General features: G+C 43.1%; 1 protein-coding gene across 7 annotated transcripts in view; it reads right to left on the reverse strand.

Moving 5' to 3' along the window:
* Positions 1-4755: 4755 nt before the first annotated feature.
* Positions 4756-23481, reverse strand: part of THRB (thyroid hormone receptor beta) — a 505570-nt gene continuing 486844 nt past the window's right edge. For all 7 annotated transcript variants that reach the window (XM_077268912.1, XM_077268915.1, XM_077268916.1 and 4 more), the window contains 3 exons: positions 18610-18756; positions 17587-17845; positions 4756-11065 (listed from right to left, as the gene is read on the reverse strand). In XM_077268912.1, coding sequence (XP_077125027.1) covers positions 10824-11065; positions 17587-17845; positions 18610-18756 — 648 coding nt within the window. In that variant the 3' untranslated portion in view covers positions 4756-10823. The remainder of the gene's footprint in view (positions 11066-17586; positions 17846-18609; positions 18757-23481) is intronic.

Genomic DNA, 23481 nt, shown 5'->3' on the forward strand with positions numbered 1-23481 from the left:
TTTGTCCTGACACTCGGAGCAATATCAGACAATGTCTCTGCTACTTTTCCATCCCCCAAGAAAAACAGCCCCATAGACTGTAGTAGGTAGGAGAATAGAAAATAAATAGCAGCGGACAGCACATCAATGTAGGGGTGCACGTTGCAGTCCAATGGCCCAATTGAAGAGTAAACAGTCCAGTATAAAAAAGGAACAGCATCCCATCCAGGTGATAAAAAATCAAAAAGACTTGAGAAAATCAAAAAGACTTTATTCTGCCATAGTCTTTTTCATCACCTGGATGGGATCCTGCTCCTTTTTTATACTGTAGTAGGTAGGAATTCTATCTGTGGAAAAACATGGCTAGAAGTCGTATGGAAAAAACAAACATCTGAATCAGCCGACTTGACAGATATAGAAGTGGGATGAAAAGGTCACAAAAAATAACTTTGAGCTATTAACCTTCAATGGACAGCACTGCTTTAAACAATTACCAAGCCAATATGACATCTTAAATACAGTCTTGCCCCCTTGCACATGTCCTTTCATGGTGAAGACCAAAAATGCAGGTTAGAGAGAATCTGTCAGCTGATTCATGCTCCCCGAACCATGGTCAGCATGAATCAGATACCAGATCCATTATTACAGCTGTAAATGTTTTACACTGAAACACTGTCATGTTTCAGAGAAAACATTTTTTGAAAAATAGCGGGGACCATACATCTCATGTCTTTTCTGAGGCCAGTCTCCAGCAGCTTCTCCTCACCCCTCTCCCCATGACTGACAGGTCTCTCCTTTTGAGTATGTATAGGGAGATACCTGTTAGTCTAGAGGAGCAGAAGCCACCAAGCACCAGCCAAGACACATAGACCCCAGCCGGCTTTTGCAAGTATGTCTTCTCTAAAATGCTGTAGGGTTTCAGAGTAAGGCTCTTTTCACACAGTGTTTTTTTTCTCAGGTTTGTTGGTCCCATCTGGGATTATGTCCGGACATACCCACAAAACAGGATTCAGGCACATGTGCCGACTGGGGCCATAGACTTTAATGGTGCCGACAGAGTCAATATATGCTTTGTTGTGCATGATTTTCGGGCATGTACGACTACTGGAGACTTAGTAGACTGTGTTTGAGTGTCCTGCTCCAGTAGACGTACACAACCGAAAATGATGCACAGCAAAGCACATGTTGACTCTGTCGGCATCATTATAGTCTATGGCCACGTCGGCGCATACACCAGAATCCCATTTTGTGGGGGGAGGGCAGACGTAAGCCCCGACAGTACCAATGAGCATGGTGAAAAACGCTGTATGAAAGGACCCTAAAACATGCCTGGCCCCAACAACGCTCCAAGTTTCTGATTCATGCTGACTGTGACAGCATAAATCAGCTGACAGATTCCCCTTTATCATCTTGATTATCAATGCAAATTCTAATTAGACATCATACTACTTATTATGTTTTGAAATTTAGTCCAATGTTTTTCTCACTGATGGAAATATAATTGTTAGAAAAAAAAAAGTTAAATCTAAGGGCAAAGACAAAGTAAGTTCTATGAGACTAGAAAACTATAAGCAAATACAGTGAAACTTGAAATGCGTCAGTATTTAGTTTTTTTTTTTCTCTTGGCAATCATATAAAGAGCAGTGACTGCATAGTAATTATCGTGAGCACATTGAGGTGATAGATAATAGTAAACCATTCTTTCATTTACCTACACTCTTCTTGTAATATTTGATGAAGATACTGAGAAAGGTTTAGCCTTTCACACTTTCCAGGCCATTCAGAAATGGTGAAACATGCAGGTAGAGGTCAGTAATACATGTACATACATAGCAGAGCCATAAACAGTACAAGAGGCGGCTCTCACAGAGGGTCATGAAGCGCGGCTCATCTCTCATCTCACTTGTGCATATCTGAAGATACATGTGTTACATCCCATAAGTAACATTGGTAACCTTACACTGTGCACAAGGACCGCTCACCATCTATTCACTTTAAAGTTAGAAAGAGGGGTTTGCTGTCTATTTATCTAAAATATCTCCACTCTTAGCCAATTTAAGAAGGCTGAGGTGCAATACCAGCCTATAGATAAGAGTGGTGCTGTTTCAAGCAAAATGTTGACTATTTTTCATCTTATAAAGAGCTCCCATCACTTGCCATATATAATATTTTCATCTGGTGTAAATGTCACTTTCCTCCTAAATCTGGATTATTTTTTGTTCCTGCATCTCTCCATTCCGGAGGTTTGACTTCTCTCTGTCCCTTGTATGTAAATCTAGTCTTTTAAGTTAACTGGGCCTGGCCTCAAGAAGACTCCAATAGAGAACAGATGAGGACTACGTCCACTTAGCTAACAAGACTACAGGGGGCCATATCTCAGGAATGAAGAGGAGCAGGAACAAAAAAAAACAATGCCAGACTCAGGAGAACAGACGCATGTAGAATCAAGCCTCCAGGCTCTCACGTAGATTTTAAATCTTGCTTCTTTTATTCAGAATTTGGAAGCATTTCTGTCTGTCCAATGTTGTCGAAAGCTCTGGATGGACTGAAACGCGTCCAGTTCTGAATAAAGGAATCCAGATTTAAAATCGACGTAAGTGCTGGGAGTAATTCGATTCTACGTTATCTATTTCTACAGTGGATCACCGTTTGGATTTCTTAGAGAACAGGTAATGTCCAACAGATTGTAAAAAATACAAATTTCTGGAAATTGACAAGTCCACTTTATGTATCCAAATTGTGCGTTTCAGGCTTCTCATAATTTGTGTATGATCATCAGGGACCCAAAGCTGTACTGTGCAAGAAATAATATTTTACACTGAGGCCAAAAACATTAGTTCAGGGAGAAAATAACATTTTATTAAAATAAAGACAATGGCTAATAACAGCAAAGAAAATGCAGATTGTTGGCGGGTACAAGCCATAAAGTTCTCCGAGGGTGAGACATGCCCATTGATGGCCATTTGGTGGCATTTGAACTCCTGAGCAAGGTTGAACTGTTCGGCAATGTGTCATGATTGCAGTAATCACATGATTGGGGAAACACCCCTCTATAAAACATACAACTTTTCATATAACAGATCCTTGATGTTTTATAGTAAATACTTGACCAATAATTCTTTTTTTTAGCTTATATACTGTATTGATCTGAATGCTACATGTATAAAAACCAGTGACGACCATCTAAGTATATTCACAAATGGCAAGAACTATTTCAAAGTGGACTGTCTATAGAAAATGGCTTATATCTATAGAAATGATGGAATATTCTGTATGCAGATTTATTATGTGTACCTGAACATGGAACGTTTGTTTAGGTTTTATTTGGTGTACTGCTTAAGGCAAGTGAATATTATAAAGGCATTGTGAATTATTTTATCTCTTATGACAAGTACAAAGTGTCTACCATATATACAGAATAAACGTACTACAACCCTGTTAGCTTAGCTTAGCCTGACTTCTTATAAATTAGCTGGTGCGACTTACTGTATCCACAGTTTTAGTCTGTAAATCAGTCATAGTGTGTGAAGATTTTATTGAACGTCATTCACATTGGCATGAGTTAACATGGCCACAATGCTCGCTCCAAAGTATTGCATTGAAAACTATTCTGTGTCGTGTCCTTGGGTCCAGGTTCCATTTCCTGTCCCCAATCCATATGCATAGACTATAAAGCCAAAACTTACAAGTTTGAATGCAAATTGGCCACTAAACCTCGGACGAGTGAACAGAGGCTGAATATCATATACACCCTGGTAGCAGAAATCCAACACAATTCCAGTTTCCTTCTTTTTTATACTGAGCTCATCACTGTTTAGGGTAATGGTTGCCAATATAATATATAAAATACGCCAAATTGTCTGATAACGACTGACAGTGCCACCAGGACAAGGACTTCCATGTATGGGCTTAGCACATTGCATTTTATATTCCAGAACAATGTATATATATTTTTTCTAAACTGGTTATGTAAAGATTTTCCGGTAGGACATGATAGTTTATAATGAAGAATTGCTTTATTTTCCATTTTGCAATACAAATCATTTACATAAATGGCATTCGCAAGAAATGACTAGTAAATTCGTTAACAAAAAACAGGAAATCCGTTATTGAAAACTGAGTATAAGAAACATTACAAATTCACTTTATTAGTGCCACAACGATAGAATGACCAATACTTTAAGTTCATTGGGTGGCAACAATTATGAAATGACAATTGCCGCTTACTAGGATAAATGAGCCATGTGGCTTATACCAGGACTGGAGTTTTGCCGTGGTGCTTTGAGGTACACAGCCTTTGGTGCCCTATGACCCAACCCAATAAGTAGCTGCATTATTTTCACAGAACATTTTGTAGCTTTTCTAGTCAAAATTCGACAACAACCTCGCCCTTCTCAGATAAATATAGCATCAATTCATATTTCCTTGCCAACAAAAGAAAGACATGCATGCAAGGAATGAGCTGCCCCTAAATCCATTCATGAGCACAGGCCTATGGTGCCAAAATGATAGATCTAACTTCGCTTGTACTGACAGATGTGTTCTCCATATGAACAAACTGTTTGAATTTTGGAAAAATCCTCCTTTAACTCTGAAACACGTTGACACTAAAGTTTTTAGAAAAACAAGTGCACAGAGGTGGATCGTTTGTGTCTTTAGATGTTCCTTATAACATTTATCCAATCTGGAAATTAGCAAAAAGTCCTTGATGGACGTCATCCATGAGCAAACAATCTTCTTCCTAAAATATGCATCTATAAAACCCTGTAGCAATCCTTTCATACAAAAGATATTCTGTGCAATGATTGGACACATGAAACAAATATATCTAATATAAGTGCTAGTTTCTAAGTGCGATCTTCTGGTTTGGACTGTGGTTGAGAGTGTCGGCATTGTGTTGTGTGTAGCTTTAGGTCTGTGCACACAGCAGTTGTACTGTACAGATGGCTTGTTTTTTTATGGCAGCATACACTGATAATCTACAGGGTGGGGCATTTATATGGATATACCTGGGTGGGCCATTCATAAACTTGGATCCAAAATGGCCGACTTTAAAATGGCCGTCATGGTCACCACCCATCTTGAAAAGTTTTCCCCCTCCCATATACTAATGTGCTACAAACAGGAAGTTGATATCACCAACCATTCCCATTTTATTTAGGTGTATCCATACACATGGCCCACCCAGGTCTATCCATATAAATGGCCCACCCTGTATTTTGTACATAGCAGTTTTTCATGTTCTCCCAATCTGCAATGCATTTAGTCAAATGATCACAACTTTGTAATTGTATTTTCTGCATTAAAGAAGCACTCTCATCAAAGTTTTTATCCTCTTAATATATTGTAGTCATCAAATTATATAGCACTGTGTATTTACAACTGCTCATCTTCCCTTTCTACCAGATAATTCTTCCCTTTTTTCTGCTCTATGTGCGAGCATGAAGTCTCTTTTCCCTGAGTCATCCCCCTCTTCAACTCCTGACCCAGCTACTCCGCTCCTCACCGCTCCTCCGGTTTCTATCTAGAGCTTAGAAGGATTCAGCTAATCGTTTTCACTCATGTGTGATGTCATTGATTTAATGGAAATGAGAAGAATCAGCTGGGTAGAAAAGAAAAATGAGCAATTGTAAGTACTCAGTGCTAAATAATATGATGGTTGCAATATATTAAGAGGATAAAATTTTTTATAATAGTGCTTCTTTAATAAATGAATTTAATGTGTTGATGAGGATGTCTAACAATACAAAAAATCATCTACTATTTTCCCAAAACAGCATTACCCTTGTCCATTCGCTGTGTTTAATACTAAATCCCTATTTAGAGCCCATTGAAAGTATTTTTTTGATTATTGTGTTGACTGTGTTCATGATGGACAACACACCGACCAATTTTGCCAGTGTGATAGTGCACATGGGCATAGTGCCACGTGGAGCCATATTCTACGTGAAAAAAAATCGCAGTATTCACTATATTGGTTTGTTTTACAGACCAGTATAATGTATAATATAGAAGGCAGCTCCTGCAATCATCCATAATACGAATGAACAAGTGGAATTGCCCATAGAACCAAACACATCCACATTTTTCGGACATTCCTGGCCTGTTTTTTGATACAGCCATTTGAATCTGGTTAGCTGCAATACCAAGTATTGCCATTGAACAAGAGTGGTGCTGTTTCTGCTTTAAAAAAAGCAGACTATGTGCATAAGCCCCTTTCCGTTCAATGAGAATGATGAGATTGAGTTGCCTGCCAAACTCCGTAGTGACAGTTCCAAAATATTCCACTACTCAATAATCTAAAGCTTACCATATTAAGATAAGGACGCATACATGGTAGGTACATTGTACAGATTTTTAAGTGCTAGAGTTCTTTTTTTCCCCACTTCACCAGTCCCTGGGTAACATTCGAGGTTTTTTTTTTCATTTTTAGAATGTACAAAAAAATGTTTTAGCTTTTTTTTTGCACCAAAATAAAACAAAAACAAACAAACTCCATACAAAAACAACTTAGATAACACATATATTATTCAGGTTCCAAGCAGTTATTTTCTTTACAATGTGCATGTCATCTATACACACAGATGGCCATAATACATACTATGGTCGATAGAGCTCTAATATGGGCTTGACAGCCTGCTGCGGGGCCATATTGTACCTCCATGGGCTACCTGTATGGAGGTTTTCTGACAGATTCATGCATAGTCACACATAATATGTCCAATCACATGATGTGTTGTAGTAGTATCCAATAATAGCATTACTACTGGGGGGATGGCCATATTTGAGGGTTTCTTGCTCTCGTATAGATTTCCATAGAGCAGTCTTCACATTTCTTACAATACATTAGTAATAGTGGGCTATGAAAACAGTGAGCTCAGTCCCATCCATGCGGACTAATATACAGTAGGAGGCTGCTGGCTACTGTTATGCTGACATTGGCCATCCTTACCTACCGGGCGATACGACGTGAACCTATATGTCCACCCACTGCTCGGAGAAAGATTAGTGCCTTACAGGGCGCCTATGGCTCTGTGATGAGCGTGTTGGCTCCTGGCACACTGCTTTACTCTAGGCATTAGCTTTAATTTGTAGTAAAAGATCAGCGGGATGTGTCAGTTTTTATCCACCCTTTCTTCACGGCTATCGTACTGCCCATTTTTGGGGCACAAATAACAATAGGGTAAAAATAGTGAAAAACACTATCGTGCACAATAGTCTGAACTTTTCAAACCAGAATTTACATTTGTTTTTAGCTCTTTTTAATTCATAATATCTAACTTCATCAGCATATGGGAGCTCTGAGCACTAGCGCATAGGTAGCTTTATAAGATTTGACTTTGGAACAAACATCTGCAAATCCCTCCTGTAATGTGGTATTATAAAATGGAGATAATATTTTCTATCAAATGTTCAAAGACTCTTTGTGAAAAATAAATCACTCATCCAAGTATTAAACATGGTGCAGGTTGAAGCCCTGGAGGCTACAGTTTGCCCACAGCACTAAGAAACTGAGACAATATTAGGGTGGTTTCCTGTGTGAAGGATTGTCCTTGACGATGTACTAAGGTAAATAATGTTTTATGTTCAACTTGCAAGTTAATGTGTAAACCTATATATACCTATATACATTTAGTATATGATCTGCATTGTAATGTGGGGGCTAGGTCATCTCAATTCAACATGGAAACAGTTTCCAACCTAAAGCAGAGAAAGTATATTAACAGCAATGGTGTTCCCAGATAGCCCGTGACAGAGGGTCTAGGCTGCCTTCATTTAAAAAAATATCTCTGTAGAACTCAAAAATAAACATAAATGCAAATGTAAACTATCGGCATGGTATTTCTATTGACTGTGCTTAACAAATGTAAAAATATACAAATTATAGAGCGTTTTTAAATTGACAATGACCCTACCAGTGATCCTCATTCCAAAGTACCTGCCACAGATCCCCACCCCAGACTGAGAGCCATAGTGTAACTGAGATAACCCAATTTATTGCTTCCTTTCAGCATCCGTGCAGTATGGAGACTGAGAGGAGTTCAAAGTGTTTTTTGGGATATTTTTACACTCCCGGGGGCACCATTTTTCCCATTCGTAAAGTGTCCCTTTGAATAACACAAATCATTTTTATGTAGTATTTTCTATTTGGTTTAATTTACAAGAGAAGGAACAGAAAGCTGTAGTAAAATCTGCAAGAAACAACTATATATGAGCCACAGGAGGAGGCTGACAACAGATTTCAGTGCTTGAAGACGCAGTAGATTTCCAAACCTAAAATCATTGGGAAAGTTTCTGTGCATCACCCATCTCCTAGACTAAAGACTTACAGAGCCATGGTCTGTATAATAATGCATAACACTGACATTTTTAGGACCAGGCACCAGCATAACATGACTATATCTGCTTGGTGCCCAGGCCAACATCTTGAGCTGCTGCCTTTAGTCACGCGGGTGGCGCATGCGCAGTAAGGTCCTGGTGACGTTGCGAAAGCTGGACTATCCATCTGCAGAGATGTCAGTCTCTATGGCCTTCTCCCCTACCTGATATCTTGTGCAGGAGGCGTTATTGCTAGGGTGGCACATGCGCAGGGGGATAGTCCAGCTCTCACAATGTTATCAGGACTTGTGCCGCCCTCAGGAATAATGGTGCGTGCACAAAATGTTGGCCTATGGAGCAGGTCATTGAGAAAAGTGGCCTGTCAATCATTGGTAGGAGGCCAGTGCCAGGACAAAAAGGAAGAGAGGCCAGAGAGCTGTAAGTGCAGGCAAAGTCTCTGCACAAGAATTAGCTGATGGACTTTGAGACAAAGGAAACACAGACCTATAATATAGAGGTATGGAAGTGATAATGATTACAAGTACTTTACTGTGATGACGTTACTTTCGTGTCTAAAAAACTACTCCTTTTTAAAAGACTAAATACATTATCTGCAAATGATCTAAAAAAGCAGCCAATTTATCCTCAAAAACTACCGATGGAAAATCCATTGCTATTCACATACCCCCTCTGCATCAATAAAATCTCAATGTCTTCAAACCAAAAGTAACATCCTTTGTGTATGTTTTACAATACATTGTAATCGAGCTGAAGGATTTTTCTCGTATTATTCAACTCTGTAAAAAAAAGTATCTTCTAGTACTAGTGAATGAGGAGGGAGATATGTAATGTGGGCGCTGCTTGTTTTCCGTGTATCTCCAGAAATATAAACTAGCTACAGAACGACCAATATGGATTCTTGTATCTGGCGTGGGTTTCTTGCAGGTCAGTTGAGATAAATGAGTGATGCTTAAAGGCACGTGGCTGTCCTCTCTGGCGGCTAATGACCAGACTTTGGGGCTGCAGGTTAATATAAAATAGAATTTTAGACACATACATACAATTTATTTTGAAGTATTTCACCTGAAAATACTAGACGATCATGCAGAATTGAATTCCACACGCTGTATATACTATGGTTTTGGTTTCGCTGTCAGTAGCTGGGGAGCTATTCTGCATCCGTTTATATTTTATATGTTCATTTTATAATAGAAAAATATGTCTGGCAAAATATAGAATCTGGCATGAACTACAGCCCTGAACATGTAATGTGGATAGTCTTGCTTTCTATACGACATACTAATAGGTTTGAGGATATGTGGCACTGAAGCAGATCTGAACATGACCTAAGTAACTGCTTCTCTGCTAGGCACTGTTAGAAGATGGGTAATGAAGGAGGTAGTACAATTGAGTATATGGATATATCACAGTTCAGGAGTTCAAATGTCATCCTAGTATGGCCTATTATTACGACAGTGTGAGGTTACCAATTCCCAAAGTGCCAAGTGATCATCGTGTGACTTGTGGCACGAGACCTATTCCAATGCATATCGTCATGCAAAAGTAAGGGGATCAGAAAACGGTGAGACATTAATGGAATTCCTAGAGGTTTACTTTCAAATACCTGAGAAGGGAATGTGCAGAATCAAGGAACTAGTTCTGTACAGTCATCCTATAAACATCAACTATATAACAAAAGAGTGAGCAATGTAAAGTCATACTTTAACATCCAGGTCAGCTTAGCTTGTTTCTTTCCATAATAAAAAAAAAATAAAAGGAGATTGGAAAAGGGGAGTTAGAGTAAAAAAATACATTCTTTCAGGATTATCATTTTCTTTTCTTCAGTATAAAGGTATAATTATTTAGGGTTATTTACCAGGCTAAATTCTCTTTCTACAAACCAATTCAAAAACATACTACCAATTTATCCCAAGCCATGGGCGCACTGTGTGCCAAATAAGGGGCGTTATCATTTGTTTTTTAAAAAAATAAATTAAAAAAATATCATCTTGTGATAAAATCAAATATCTGCCTTCTTCACGGAGGAAATGGTGTATATATGCAGCTGTGAATGATTAGAACTGCCCCACATTGCACAAGTAAGTGATCACCATGGGAGATGGTCAGTAGGGGTTTTAGCCGCAGGCACAACATCTGAGAATACCTTTTCTGTGTAGGATCCGTAGTGCTGGTGAATGCAAGTTAATATATATTTTTTCTTTTTTTGTTTGTTTTTTTTGTACATTTTCTTTTCCAAAAACCACTTGAGACCTGGAAGGACCGTCAAACGCTCTTTTGAGTAATGTCTTGACGGCCACTTCAGCACAAAAGGGGTTAAACTTCCACGGATAAACTTCACATCAAAAGGACAGAATAACAAAAACACGATAGTCACAAGTACCCGCTTTAGAGGAACATTTTCATCCATGTCTATTCAGAACGGACGAGAACAAAAAAAGTGACGGAGGCAATGGAATGGAAGGGGAGACCCCAGTAGTGCCAAGAAACCAGAAGCACAGTTTCTTCTAATCCTCAAACACTTCCAAGAACAGTGGGGGAAACAGTTCAGTGGGGCACTCCACTTTCATGTGCAGGAACCGGCTGGCATGGCAGGCTCCAATCATGCGGAGGTCGGTGACTTTCATCAGCAGTTTTGGCCAAAAGTGTGCAACGTTGTGTTTCCTGTAATTAATGTAGTGTTCAAATGCCAAGAGGAAACCTTCTTGGCACTTTTCTATCCTTTCCACACTGGAGAGACCAGGACGATCTGCCAACAAAAAATGTTTGTAAATATATTTTTATGAAATGTTATACATAAATAAGTTTATAATTGTTATATAACCTTAAAGGGGATTGTCCAATTCCCCCCCCAAAAAAAATTAAATATTTCTTCAGAATATGATTATAAAGAACGTATTTATTAAAAGTTTTATATTCAAAGCTACCCCAATTCTCAGCAGTTAGTCTTTGTTTCACTGCTCAACATTTGGCTTCTGCTGAACACAGAAAAGCATATCTTAGCTTATCATCTGAGCTGTGTGCTCACAGAGCTGCCAGATTACTCACTTCAATAGCTAAGGCTACTTTCACACTAGCGTCGTTTGGAATACGTCGCAATGCGTCATTTAGGAGAAAAAATGCATCCTGCAAAGTTGCCCGCAGGAAGCGTTTTTTCCCCATAGACTTACATTAGCGACGCATTGCGACGTATAGCCACACGTCGCATCCGTCATGCGACGGATGCGTCGTGTTTTGGCAGACTGTCGGCACAAAAAAAGTTCCATGTAACTTTTTTTGTGCGTCGAGTCCACCATTTTCGACCGCGCATGTGCGGCCGAAACTCTGCCCCCTCTTCCCCGCAACTCACAATGGGCAGCGTATGCGTTGTAAAACTGCATCAGCTGCCCACGTTGTGCTACATTTAACACACTGTCCGTCGGTATGTCAGGCCGACGGTTTGCGACGGCCCGTACCGACGGTCTAGTGTGAAAGTAGCCTAAGCCAGCCCCCTTCTCTGTTTATACATCAGCCGTGAATGAAGAGGGTGCTGGATTAGATATTAAAAGGAGTAGTCAGCAGGCTTGCCAACTTGACTTCTCATTTTCTTCTGGACAGCGTATCAAAAAATTACTTACAGACAAAATGTTTTATGAACACATTAGAAAACCATATTAAATCATTATAATTATCAGTGATCCATGTTTACAGCCAATAATTCTGATATGGAGACATCAGCGCATTCACTGTAAACTGTAAAATGATCAAAATAATCTGTATAAGGCAATTTCCTTTCTGAATGAGTAAATATTTATAACTATCAACCTTATTTACTAAGGCTTGTGTTTGATAAGGCTCATTCTGGGGCATTAAATTTCTTCTTGATCAGAGCACAAAGTCAGTGTAGGGAGACTTAAAGGCTAAGCAATGCTCACTGGGAAGAAAGTATGAATAGTCTCATCAAGGAGGAAGAGAACAGGGCCTTTAAGTCTCCCTATGCAAACTTGCAGCTCTCATAAAGAACAAACTATTCTCTAATACTATTTTAAAGTCCTCTCCCCTAGTCTCATTCTTTGCACTGTCAAGTGTCAAAAACTCTTAAGCAGCTGTCTGCAAATGGAGTACTTTTCTGTTTGGAGAAGAATGTGGTTTTGCTTTATATCCTAAGCTATGTGGTAAGGTTCTTTAACTTCTACCTGACAACTCCTAACATGTACAGTGCAAATCAGGAGCAGTAGTATAGAGTGGGCTCCAAGGATGAGTCCAACACATACTCCGCAAAGAATAGTTGCGTGTCACAGCCAAGATCTGCCTCTAACGGTCACGAGTGGAGCAGAGCACACCACTGTTAACCTTATAATTGCCGCAGTCAATCTGTGACAGTGGCATTAGCACTGCACCAGCATGGGGGTGTCATTCAATGTGACTACTGGCTATCCCGCAATCCTACCGATGCTTTGCTATGACAACCAGGGGTCTGCTGAAGACCAGAAGTCTGTGGTCAGGCTTCAAAGTAGACCGTTATTTTCATTAAATCCAGCAATATTAAAGTATTATCTGTACTATCTGTACAGTGGGGAAAAAAGTATTTAGTCAGCCACCAATTGTGCAAGTTCTCCCACTTAAAAGATGAGAGAGGCCTGTAATTGACATCATAGGTTAGACCACAACTATGAGAGTCAAAATGAGAAAACAAATCCAGAAAATCACCTTGTCTGATTTGGCAAGATTTATTTTGCAAAATATGGTTTAAATAAGTATTTGGTCACCTAAAAACATGCAAGATTTCTGGCTCTCACAGACTTGTAACTTCTTCTTAAAGAGGCTCCTCTGTCCTCCACTCATTACCTGTAGTAATGGCACCTGTTTGAACTCTTTATCAGTATAAAAGACACCTGTCCACAACCTCAAACAGTCACACTCCAAACTCCAATATGGTGAAGACCAAAGAGCTGTCGAAGGACACCAGAAACAAAATTGTAGCTCTGCAACAGGCTGGGAAGACTGAATCTGCAATTGGCAAGCAGCTTGGTGTGATGAAATCAACTGTGGAAGCAATAATAAGAAAATGGTACACATACAAGACCACTGATAATCTCCCTCGTTCTGGGGCTCCACTCAAGATCTCACTCCATGGGGTCAAAATGATCACAAGAACGGTGAGCAAAATTCCCAGAACCAGATGAGGGGACCTAGTGAATGACCTCGATAGCTGGGACCACAGTAACAAAGGCTACCATCAGTAATACACTACGCCGCCAGGGACTCAGTTCCTGCAGTGCCAGATGTGTTCCCCTGCTTAAGCCAGTACATGTCCAGGCCCATCTGAAGTTTGCTAGAGAGCATTTTTATTATCCAGAAGAGTATTGGGAGAATGTCACGTGGGCTGATGAAACCAAAGTAGAACTGTTTGGTAGAAACAAAACTCGTGCTTGGAGGAGACAGAATGCTGAGTTGCATCCAAAGAACACCATACCTACTGTGAAGCATGGGGGTGGCAACATCATGCTTTGCGGCTGTTTCTCTGCAAAGGGACCAGGATGACTGATCCGTGTACATGAAATAATGAATGGGGCCATGTATTGTGAGATTTTAAGTGCAAACCTTCCTTCCATCAGCAAGGGCATTGAAGATGAAACATGGATGGGTTTTTCAGCATGATAATGATCCTAAGCACAATGCCAGGGTAATGAAAGAGTGGCTTCGTAAGAAGCAAATGAAGGTCCTGGAGTGGCCTAGCCAGTCTCCAGATCTCAACCCCATAGAAAACCTATGAGGAGATGAAAGTCCGTGTTGCCCAGTGACAGGCCCAAAACATCACTACTCTAGAGGAGATCTGCATGGAGGAATGGGCCAACATACCAGAAAACTTTTGACCACTGTCATTGCCAACAAAGTATAAATAACAAAATATTCAGGTGAACTTCTGTTAATGACCAAATACTTATTTTCTTGCCAAATCAGACAAGGTGATTTTCTTGATTTGTTTTCTCATTTTGACTCTCATAGTTGTGGTCTAACTATGATGTCAATTACAGGCCTCTCTCATCTTTTTAAGTGGGAGAACTTCCCCACTGTATATACTACAAGCGATTAGATGATTGCAAGTTCAAGTCCCATACGGAGACTAACAAATACAAAAAAAAGTTTAAAAAAATGGAAAAATGGAAAGAAAACCCATAAAAGTTCAAATCCCTCCTTTTCGCCCACTAAAAATAGATATTATAAAATATATAAATATTTGTTATCACCACATTGAGAAAAATCCAATCTATAGAAATATAAAATGAATTAACCTAACTGGTAAACACAGTAAACCCCCAAAAATTTGAAACACCCAAATTTTGACTTTTTGGTCCTGCAAACGCTACAATAACATGCAGTAAGAAGAAATGAAAATGTAATCTCAACATAGCATCAATAAAAAGATCAGTTCGCTCCTTGAAAAACATGCCCTCACACAGCTCTATCGACTGAAAAATGAAAACGTTACGAGTCTCAGAAAATGGTGACACAATCAAAAATATTGTATTTTTACAAACTTCCAGGTTTTTTTTACCCGTAAAATAATAAAAAAATACAGAACAAATGTGATATTGTCATAATTGTACTGACCTAGAAAAATCATGATGTCAGTACATTAAAAGCAGTGTCAGAATTGCAGGGTTTTTTTCATAATTTCCCCACACTTGGAATTTTTTTCCCCATTTTCCAGAGCACTTAGTGGTAAAATGAATAGTGTAATTCAAAAGTACACCTTTTAACCACAAAAAACAAGCTTCCAACCTTTCGTCTAGCTTTCATCTATATGGATGAAAAAATGAAAAAGTTATAGGTCTCATAAGAAGGTAAGGATAAAATAAAAATGCAAAAACAGAAATTGGCCATGTCGAGAAGGTAGACTTCTAGGACTGCTACCTCCACTACGTGGCACTAGAAGCCCTATTCTAACATAAGGTTTGCTCTGGTGCTAATGCTCTCTGTAGGCCAGTGCTTGTAAACTTGCACATGCGACTGTCAGCCCATGCCGTGCTAATATGTTTCATTTTATCTATTTACGCTCTCCAAAATATGCACCCTGAGACCCTCAACAACCACATGTACATCACTTGGTCCGCTAACTACGTACTTAGGACCAAGAAATTCACAAGAAATGACTAGTAAATTCGTTAACAAAAAACAGGAAATCCGTTATTGAAAACTGAGTATAAGAAACATTACAAATTCACTTTATTAGTGCCACAACGATAGAATGACCAATACTTTAAGTTCATTGGGTGGCAACAATTATGAAATGACAATTGCCGCTTACTAGGATAAATGAGCCATGTGGCTTATACCAGGACTGGAGTTTTGCCGTGGTGCTTTGAGGTACACAGCCTTTGGTGCCCTATGACCCAACCCAATAAGTAGCTGCATTATTTTCACAGAACATTTTGTAGCTTTTCTAGTCAAAATTCGACAACAACCTCGCCGCTCTCAGATAAATATAGCATCAATTCATATTTCCTTGCCAACAAAAGAAAGACATGCATGCAAGGAATGAGCTGCCCCTAAATCCATTCATGAGCACAGGCCTATGGTGCCAAAATGATAGATCTAACTTCGCTTGTACTGACAGATGTGTTCTCCATATGAACAAACTGTTTGAATTTTGGAAAAATCCTCCTTTAACTCTGAAACACGTTGACACTAAAGTTTTTAGAAAAACAAGTGCACAGAGGTGGATCGTTTGTGTCTTTAGATGTTCCTTATAACATTTATCCAATCTGGAAATTAGCAAAAAGTCCTTGATGGACGTCATCCATGAGCAAACAATCTTCTTCCTAAAATATGCGTCTATCAAACCCTGTAGCAATCCTTTCATACAAAAGATATTCTGTGCAATGATTGGACACATGAAACAAATATATATAATATAAGTGCTAGTTTCTAAGTGCGATCTTCTGGTTTGGACTGTGGTTGAGAGTGTCGGCATTGTGTTGTGTGTAGCTTTAGGTCTGTGCACACAGCAGTTGTACTGTACAGATGGCTTGTTTTTTATGGCAGCATACACTGATAATCTACAGGGTGGGGCATTTATATGGATACACCTGGGTGGGCCATTTATAAACTTGGATCCAAAATGGCCGACTTCAAAATGGCCGTCATGGTCACCACCCATATTGAAAAGTTTTCCCCCTCCCATATACTAATATGCTACAAACAGGAAGTTGATATCAACAACCATTCCCATTTTATTTAGGTGTATCCATACACATGGCCCACCCAGGTCTATCCATATAAATGGCCCACCCTGTATATTGTACATAGCAGTTTTTCATGTTCTCCCAATCTGCAATGCATTTAGTCAAATGATCACAACTTTGTAATTGTATTTTCTGCATTAAAGAAGCACTCTCATCAAAGTTTTTATCTCTTAATATATTGTAGTCATCAAATTATATAGCACTGTGTATTTACAACTGCTCATTTTCCCTTTCTACAAGATAATTCTTCCCTTTTTTCTGCTCTAGGTGCGAGCATGAAGTCTCTTTTCCCTGAGTGAGTCATCCCCCTCTTCAACTCCTGACCCAGCTACTCCGCTCCTCACTGCTCCTCCGGTTTCTACCTAGAGCTTAGAAGGATTCAGCTAATCATTTTCACTCATGTGTGATGTCATTGATTTAATGGAAAAGAGAAGAATCAGCAGGGTAGAAAAGAAAAATGAGCAATTGTAAGTACTCAGTGCTAAATAATATGATGGTTGCAATATATTAAGAGGATAAAAATTTTTATAATAGTGCTTCTTTAATAAATGAATTTAATGTGTTGATGAGGATGTCTAACAATACAAAAAATCATCTACTATTTTCCCAAAACAGCATTACCCTTGTCCATTCGCTGTGTTTAATACTAAATCCCTATTTAGAGCCCATTGAAAGTATTTTTTTGATTATTGTGTTGACTGTGTTCATGATGGACAACACACCGACCAATTTTGCCAGTGTGATAGTGCACATGGGCATAGTACCTGGTGGAGCCATATTCTACGTGAAAAAAAATCGCAGTATTCACTATATTGGTTTGTTTTACAGACCAGTATAATGTATAATATAGAAGGCAGCTCCTGCAATCATCCATAATACGAATGAACAAGTGGAATTGCCCATAGAACCAAACACATCCACATTTTTCGGACATTCCTGGCCTGTTTTTTGATACAGCCATTTGAACAAGAATCATTTACAGCATGCAGTACATTTCAATATGAAAGAAAATACCATGATAGATAAATATAATAGCCCCCACCTGATGACATAAGCAGCACTGCCTGCAACAAGGCGACTTCGGTATCATCAAGACTGAATGAGGACAGCGATACGCCTAGATCAAAGATGGCATCAGATACCACCCCTAGTCCTCCATTTTTCAGCTGTCCTCTTGTGACTGCCATCTCCCCATTCAGTGTTAATGTCTCACTTTCTGGGTCATATCTCACTGCCGCTCGGAGTGACATGATCTCCATGCAGCAACCTTTGAGGAGGATGATCTGGTCTTCGCATGGCAGCTGGAAATTAGAATACTCTGTAAGTAAAACTATATTAAAATACATTTTATACGGAAGGAAAGGGTGATATTTCTTTACTGCCCCCATTTACATTTCTCTCCACCTATAGAACTTAAAAACCAACCCCATAACCTTGTTGCATAGTCCTAGACAATATTAGGAACCTTTCTTTATTAGCCCACCATCCACCTGAGTAATAGGCTGTGTCTCACAACATATACAGTGCTGTGCAAATTAATTGGGGCAAAGCAAAAAAGAAAACACTTTTTTTAATTTTCTGACTAAAACCAGTCAAACCATATTTTGTTACTCAAGGTTGTACACTCACACCTGTTGAAAGCAGTTAAAACTGGATTGAATCACAGACTGGTAACCAACTTACAATTTAACTTAAACAATGCTTTGTCCCAATTAATTTGCACAGCACTGTATATACTCAGAATCAAAAGTTATACAAGAATCTTTCCCCAAAGATCCCAAAAAAGTACCCAAAAACCTGGCCTTGAAAAACCCCATGGAACAATTACATTTAAGATGTAACCATTTTTACTATGCATAAAAGTCATAATATATGCAACTGACGTGAGACATCTGACACACTGGTCTTCCTCTCTTTTCTAACATTGACCTACGCTCCATTTATCGTCTATGGGACAACCTGATTAATGTTGATGACCTGTGCCTTCTCTGGCTCATGATTATTTTCTGCCCACACTCTATAACTCTGGCCTACCATGATATCTGCTTCAGATAAAAATACTCACCTCATAAAACATAGGTAATTTTTTGGCAAAATCCACCACTCTTGTAATTGCAGGGGTGATTATTTTTGTAAACTGACTGAAGGCTTCTAAGTCCACTTTTCCACCCTCTGGAGCATTAACTATAGGAGCCTGTCCAATATCTTCTGGCTGGTGGGAAACACAACATAATAAAGACATCATATACTATAAAAAACACAAAGGATATATCATCTGAAAATCTGGAAACGTAAGAGTGATGAAAGTGTCCACTTCCTTCAGTATTACGTGGATATTAAAATAGAGCTCATATGCACCGACGTCAACACAGTGACCGGAGTTATCCCTGGTAAGGACTTTTCATCACCACCTGTGGTGTTTCTGCCTATTATTTATTAGCATTGTGCTTTTCACATATGTTATGCAGCCCATGTACTTTATTTTTCTTTACTTAATACACCTAAGAAATAAGTGTCTCCATCCTAAGTGATACCATACTTTGGCTTTTTATTAGAATTAGGTTTTGGTTCATTGGTCATGCAAGTAGTTTCTGGCCAGTAGACGGGAATCTCACAAATCTCTTACCTTCAGGAATCATCAGTGCGGTTTTTGGTTATCATCATTGTGGTGTGTCATACAGATGACATATTATCAGTCCGGCTAATTAAAAGCCGTACTGGGGATCCTGGAAGGCAATAGATTCGCTAGCCTCTATTCAGTGGCCAGAGCAGAGACAACTGAGCTTTCCAATGGTGTGAAGTTCCACAAATTGATCCACCCATTTCTACTGTCTGTCTATCTATCTATCTATCTATCTATCTATCTATCTATCTATCTATCTATCTATCTATCTGTCTGTCTATCTATCCATCTATAGCATATGCACTTAATTCATTTATGTATCTGTTACTAGATGGCAGCCCGATTCTAAAGAATCGGGAGTCTAGAATCCATATATACTTTATTTATTCAAATGTAAGAATAATACAATTAATAAATAATAGTAAGAAAGAACAAAAAATGGCTGCACTCACCAGCTCTTGACAATTCTTGACAGTACGGCACATTTCTGATTGGTCGCTCGCGGCAGGCGGCAACCAATCAGAAAAGTGCCGCGCACCACGAAGGCATATATCTTTGTCCACCCTGAGCGGGTGTAGGACGCTGGTGACGTCACTTATCTCCGGACATTATCTCCGGACAAAGCCACGGAAGTTGGCACAAATTGCCAGAAGTAGTATTCTAGGCAATTATATATTAGATTTTAATGTTATCAGTGTTTACCTTTGAACGTTTATATTGTATTGTCCTGTCACCAGCCATGTGTACGATTATCGGCCGAAAGCCTCTCTGGAACCAATAATCACCCCATGTAAAGGTATCTTTATAAGTTAAAGATTCAGAATACTATGACTTTTATCATATCCTGAACAGTCAAGTTTTTTATGAACCGTTAAGGTTTTCTGGTTGAAGTAAAAAAAACTCTGAGTGTTTACAGTTTGAAACCATAAAATGTTGAAAAATTATGTCATTCTTGAGTATATCACTCAATGGTGCTCATAAACGTGTCAAATTTGATCTATAATATACTTTAATATACGTTACTTTAATCTTTAATATACTTAAGAACAGGGCCCCAGACATCACACAGGGGGTCTGAAACACCGCACAGTGGTCCAAAATATCGCTGTGCTCTGCCTGGGGCCCCATATGCTGCCTGGGGCCCCTGTGCTCTGCCTGGGGCCCCATATGCTGCCTGGGGCCCCTGTGCTCTGCCTGGGGCCCCATGTTCTGCCTGGGGCCCCTGTGCTCTGCCTGGGGCCCCATATGCTGCCTGGGGCCCCTGTGCTCTGCCTGGGGCCCCATGTTCTGCCTGGGGCCCCTGTGCTCTGCCTGGGGCCACTGTGCTCTGCCTGGGGCCCCATATGCTGCCTGGGGCCCCTGTGCTCTGCCTGGGGCCCCATATGCTGCCTGGGGCCCCTGTGCTCTGCCTGGGGCCCCATAGGCTGCCTGGGGCCCCTGTGCTCTACCTGGGACCACTGTGCTCTGCCTGGGGCCCCATATGCTGCCTGGGGCCCCTGTGCTCTGCCTGGGGCCCCTGTGCTCTGCCTGGGGCCCCTGTGCTCTGCCTGGGGCCCCATGTTCTGCCTGGGGCCACTGTACTCTGCCTGGGGCCCCATAGGCTGCCTGGGGCCCCTGTGCTCTGCCTGGGACCACTGTGCTCTGCCTGGGGCCCCATATGCTGCCTGGGGCCCCTGTGCTCTGCCTGGGGCCACTGTGCTCTGCCTGGGGCCCCATATGCTGCCTGGGGCCCCTGTGCTCTGCCTGGGGCCCCATATGCTGCCTGGGGCCCCTGTGCTCTGCCTGGGGCCCGTGCTCTGCCTGGGGCCCCTGTGCTCTGCCTGGGGCCACTGTGCTCTGCCTGGGGCCCCATGTTCTGCCTGGGGCCACTGTGCTCTGCCTGGGGCCCCATAAGCTGCCTGGGGCCCCTGTGCTCTGCCTGGGACCACTGTGCTCTGTCTGGGGCCCCATATGCTGCCTGGGGCCCCTGTGCTCTGCCTGGGGCAACTGTGCTCTGCCTGGGGCCCCATATGCTGCCTGGGGCCACTGTGCTCTGCCTGGGGCCCCATATGCTGCCTGGGGCCCCTGTGCTCTGCCTGGGGCCCCATATGCTGCCTGGGGCCCCTGTGCTCTGCCTGGGGCCCCTGTGCTCTGCCTGGGGCCCCATGTTCTGCCTGGGGCCCCTGTGCTCTGCCTGGGGCCACTGTGCTCTGCCTGGGGCCCCATATGCTGCCTGGGGCCCCTGTGCTCTGCCTGGGGCCCCATATGCTGCCTGGGGCCCCTGTGCTCTGCCTGGGGCCCCTGTGCTCTGCCTGGGGCCCCATATGCTGCCTGGGGCCCCTGTGCTCTGCCTGGGGCCCCTGTGCTCTGCCTGGGGCCCCATGTTCTGCCTGGGGCCCCTGTGCTCTGCCTGGGGCCACTGTGCTCTGCCTGGGGCCCCATATGCTGCCTGGGGCCCCTGTGCTCTTCCTGGGGCCCCATATGCTGCCTGGGGCCCCTGTGCTCTGCCTGGGGCCACTGTGCTCTGCCTGGGGCCCCATAGGCTGCCTGGGACCCCTGTGCTCTGCCTGGGACCACTGTGCTCTGCCTGGGGCCCCATATGCTGCCTGGGGCCCCTGTGCTCTGTCTGGGGCCACTGTGCTCTGCCTGGGGCCCCATATGCTGCCTGGGGCCCCTGTGCTCTGCCTGGGTGTAGGACACTGGTGACGTCACTTATCTCCGGACATTAGCTCCGGACATTAGCTCCGGACATTATCTCTGGACATTAGCTCCGGACAAAGCCACGGAAGTTGGCACAAATTGCAGGAAGTAGTATTCTAGGCAATTATATATTAGATGGGCATTTCCTGAAGGAAATACATGGTGCTTGAACAGCGCTACCAGCTTTACAGCAGCACTTTTCACACACGGGACTGGGGGGCGCGCTTACTTTTGCACCCGGGGGCGCACTTACTTTTGCACCCGGAGGCGCACTTACTTTTGCACCCGGGGGCGCACTTACTTTTGCACCCGGAGGCGCACTTACTTTTGCACGTGGGGGCGCACTTACTTTTGCACCCGGGGGCGCACTTACTTTTGCACCCGGGGGCGCACTTACTTTTGCACCCGGGGGCGCACTTACTTTTGCACCCGGGGGCGCACTTACTTTTGCACCCGGGGGCGCACTTACTTTTGGGACCGCACTTACTTTTGGTGGGCGGGGCTCCTCGGCCTCCGATTTGGTTGGTGGGGCCCCTCGTCCTCCGACTTGGTGGGTGGGGACCCTCGGCCTCCGATTTGGTGGGCGGGGACCGGCCTCCGATTTGGTGGGCGGGGACCCTCGGCCTCCGATTTGGTGGGCGGGGACCCTCGACCTCCGATTTGGTGGGCCGGGCCCCTCGGCCTCCGCTTTGGTGGGCGGGGCCGCTCGGCCTTCGATTTGGTGGGCGGGGCTCCTCGGCCTCCGATTTGGTTGGCGGGGCCCCTCGGCCTCCGATTTGGTTGGCGGGGCCCCTCGTCCTCCGATTTGGTGGGCGGGGACTCTCGGCCTCCGATTTGGTGGGCGGGGACCCTCGGCCTCCGATTTGGTGGGCGGGGACCCTCGGCCTCCGATTTGGTGGGCGGGGACCCTCGGCCTCCGATTTGGTGGTCGGGGCCCCTCGGCCTCCGCTTTGGTGGGCGGGGCCCCTCGGCCTCCGATTTGGTGGGCGGGGTCCCTCTGCCTCCGATTTGGTGTGCGGGGACCCTCGGCCTCCGCTTTGGTGGGCGGGGCCCCTCGGCCTTCGATTTGGTGGGCGGGGCCCCTCGGCCTCCGATTTGGTTGGTGTGGACCCTCGGCCTCCGATTTGGTGGGCGGGGACCCTCGGCCTCCGATTTGGTGGGCGGGGACCCTCGGTCTCCGATTTGGTGGGCGGGGACCCTCGGCCTCCGATTTGGTGGGCGGGGCCCATCGGCCTCCGATGTGGTGGGCGGGGCCCCTTGGCCTCCGATTTGGTGGGCGGGGACCCCTGGCCTCCGATTTGGTGGGCGGGGCCCCTCGGCCTCCGATTTGGTGGGCGGGGACCCTCGGCCTCCGATTTGGTAGGCGGGGCCCCTCGGCCTCCGATTTGGTGGGCGGGGACCCTCGGCCTCCGATTTGGTAGGCGGGGCCCCTCGGCCTCCGATTTGGTGGGCGGGGACCCTCGGCCTCCGATTTGGTGGGCGGGGACCCTCGGCCTCCGATTTAGTGGGTGTGGACCCTCGGCCTCCGATTTGGTGGGCGGGGCCCCTCGGCCTCCGATTTCGTGGGCGGGGCCCCTCGGCCTCCGATTTGGTGGTCGGGGCCCCTCGGCCTCCGCTTTGGTGGGCGGGGCCGGG

This window comes from Ranitomeya variabilis, chromosome 6 (assembly GCF_051348905.1).
Source record: "Ranitomeya variabilis isolate aRanVar5 chromosome 6, aRanVar5.hap1, whole genome shotgun sequence".
Taxonomy (NCBI): domain Eukaryota; kingdom Metazoa; phylum Chordata; class Amphibia; order Anura; family Dendrobatidae; genus Ranitomeya; species Ranitomeya variabilis.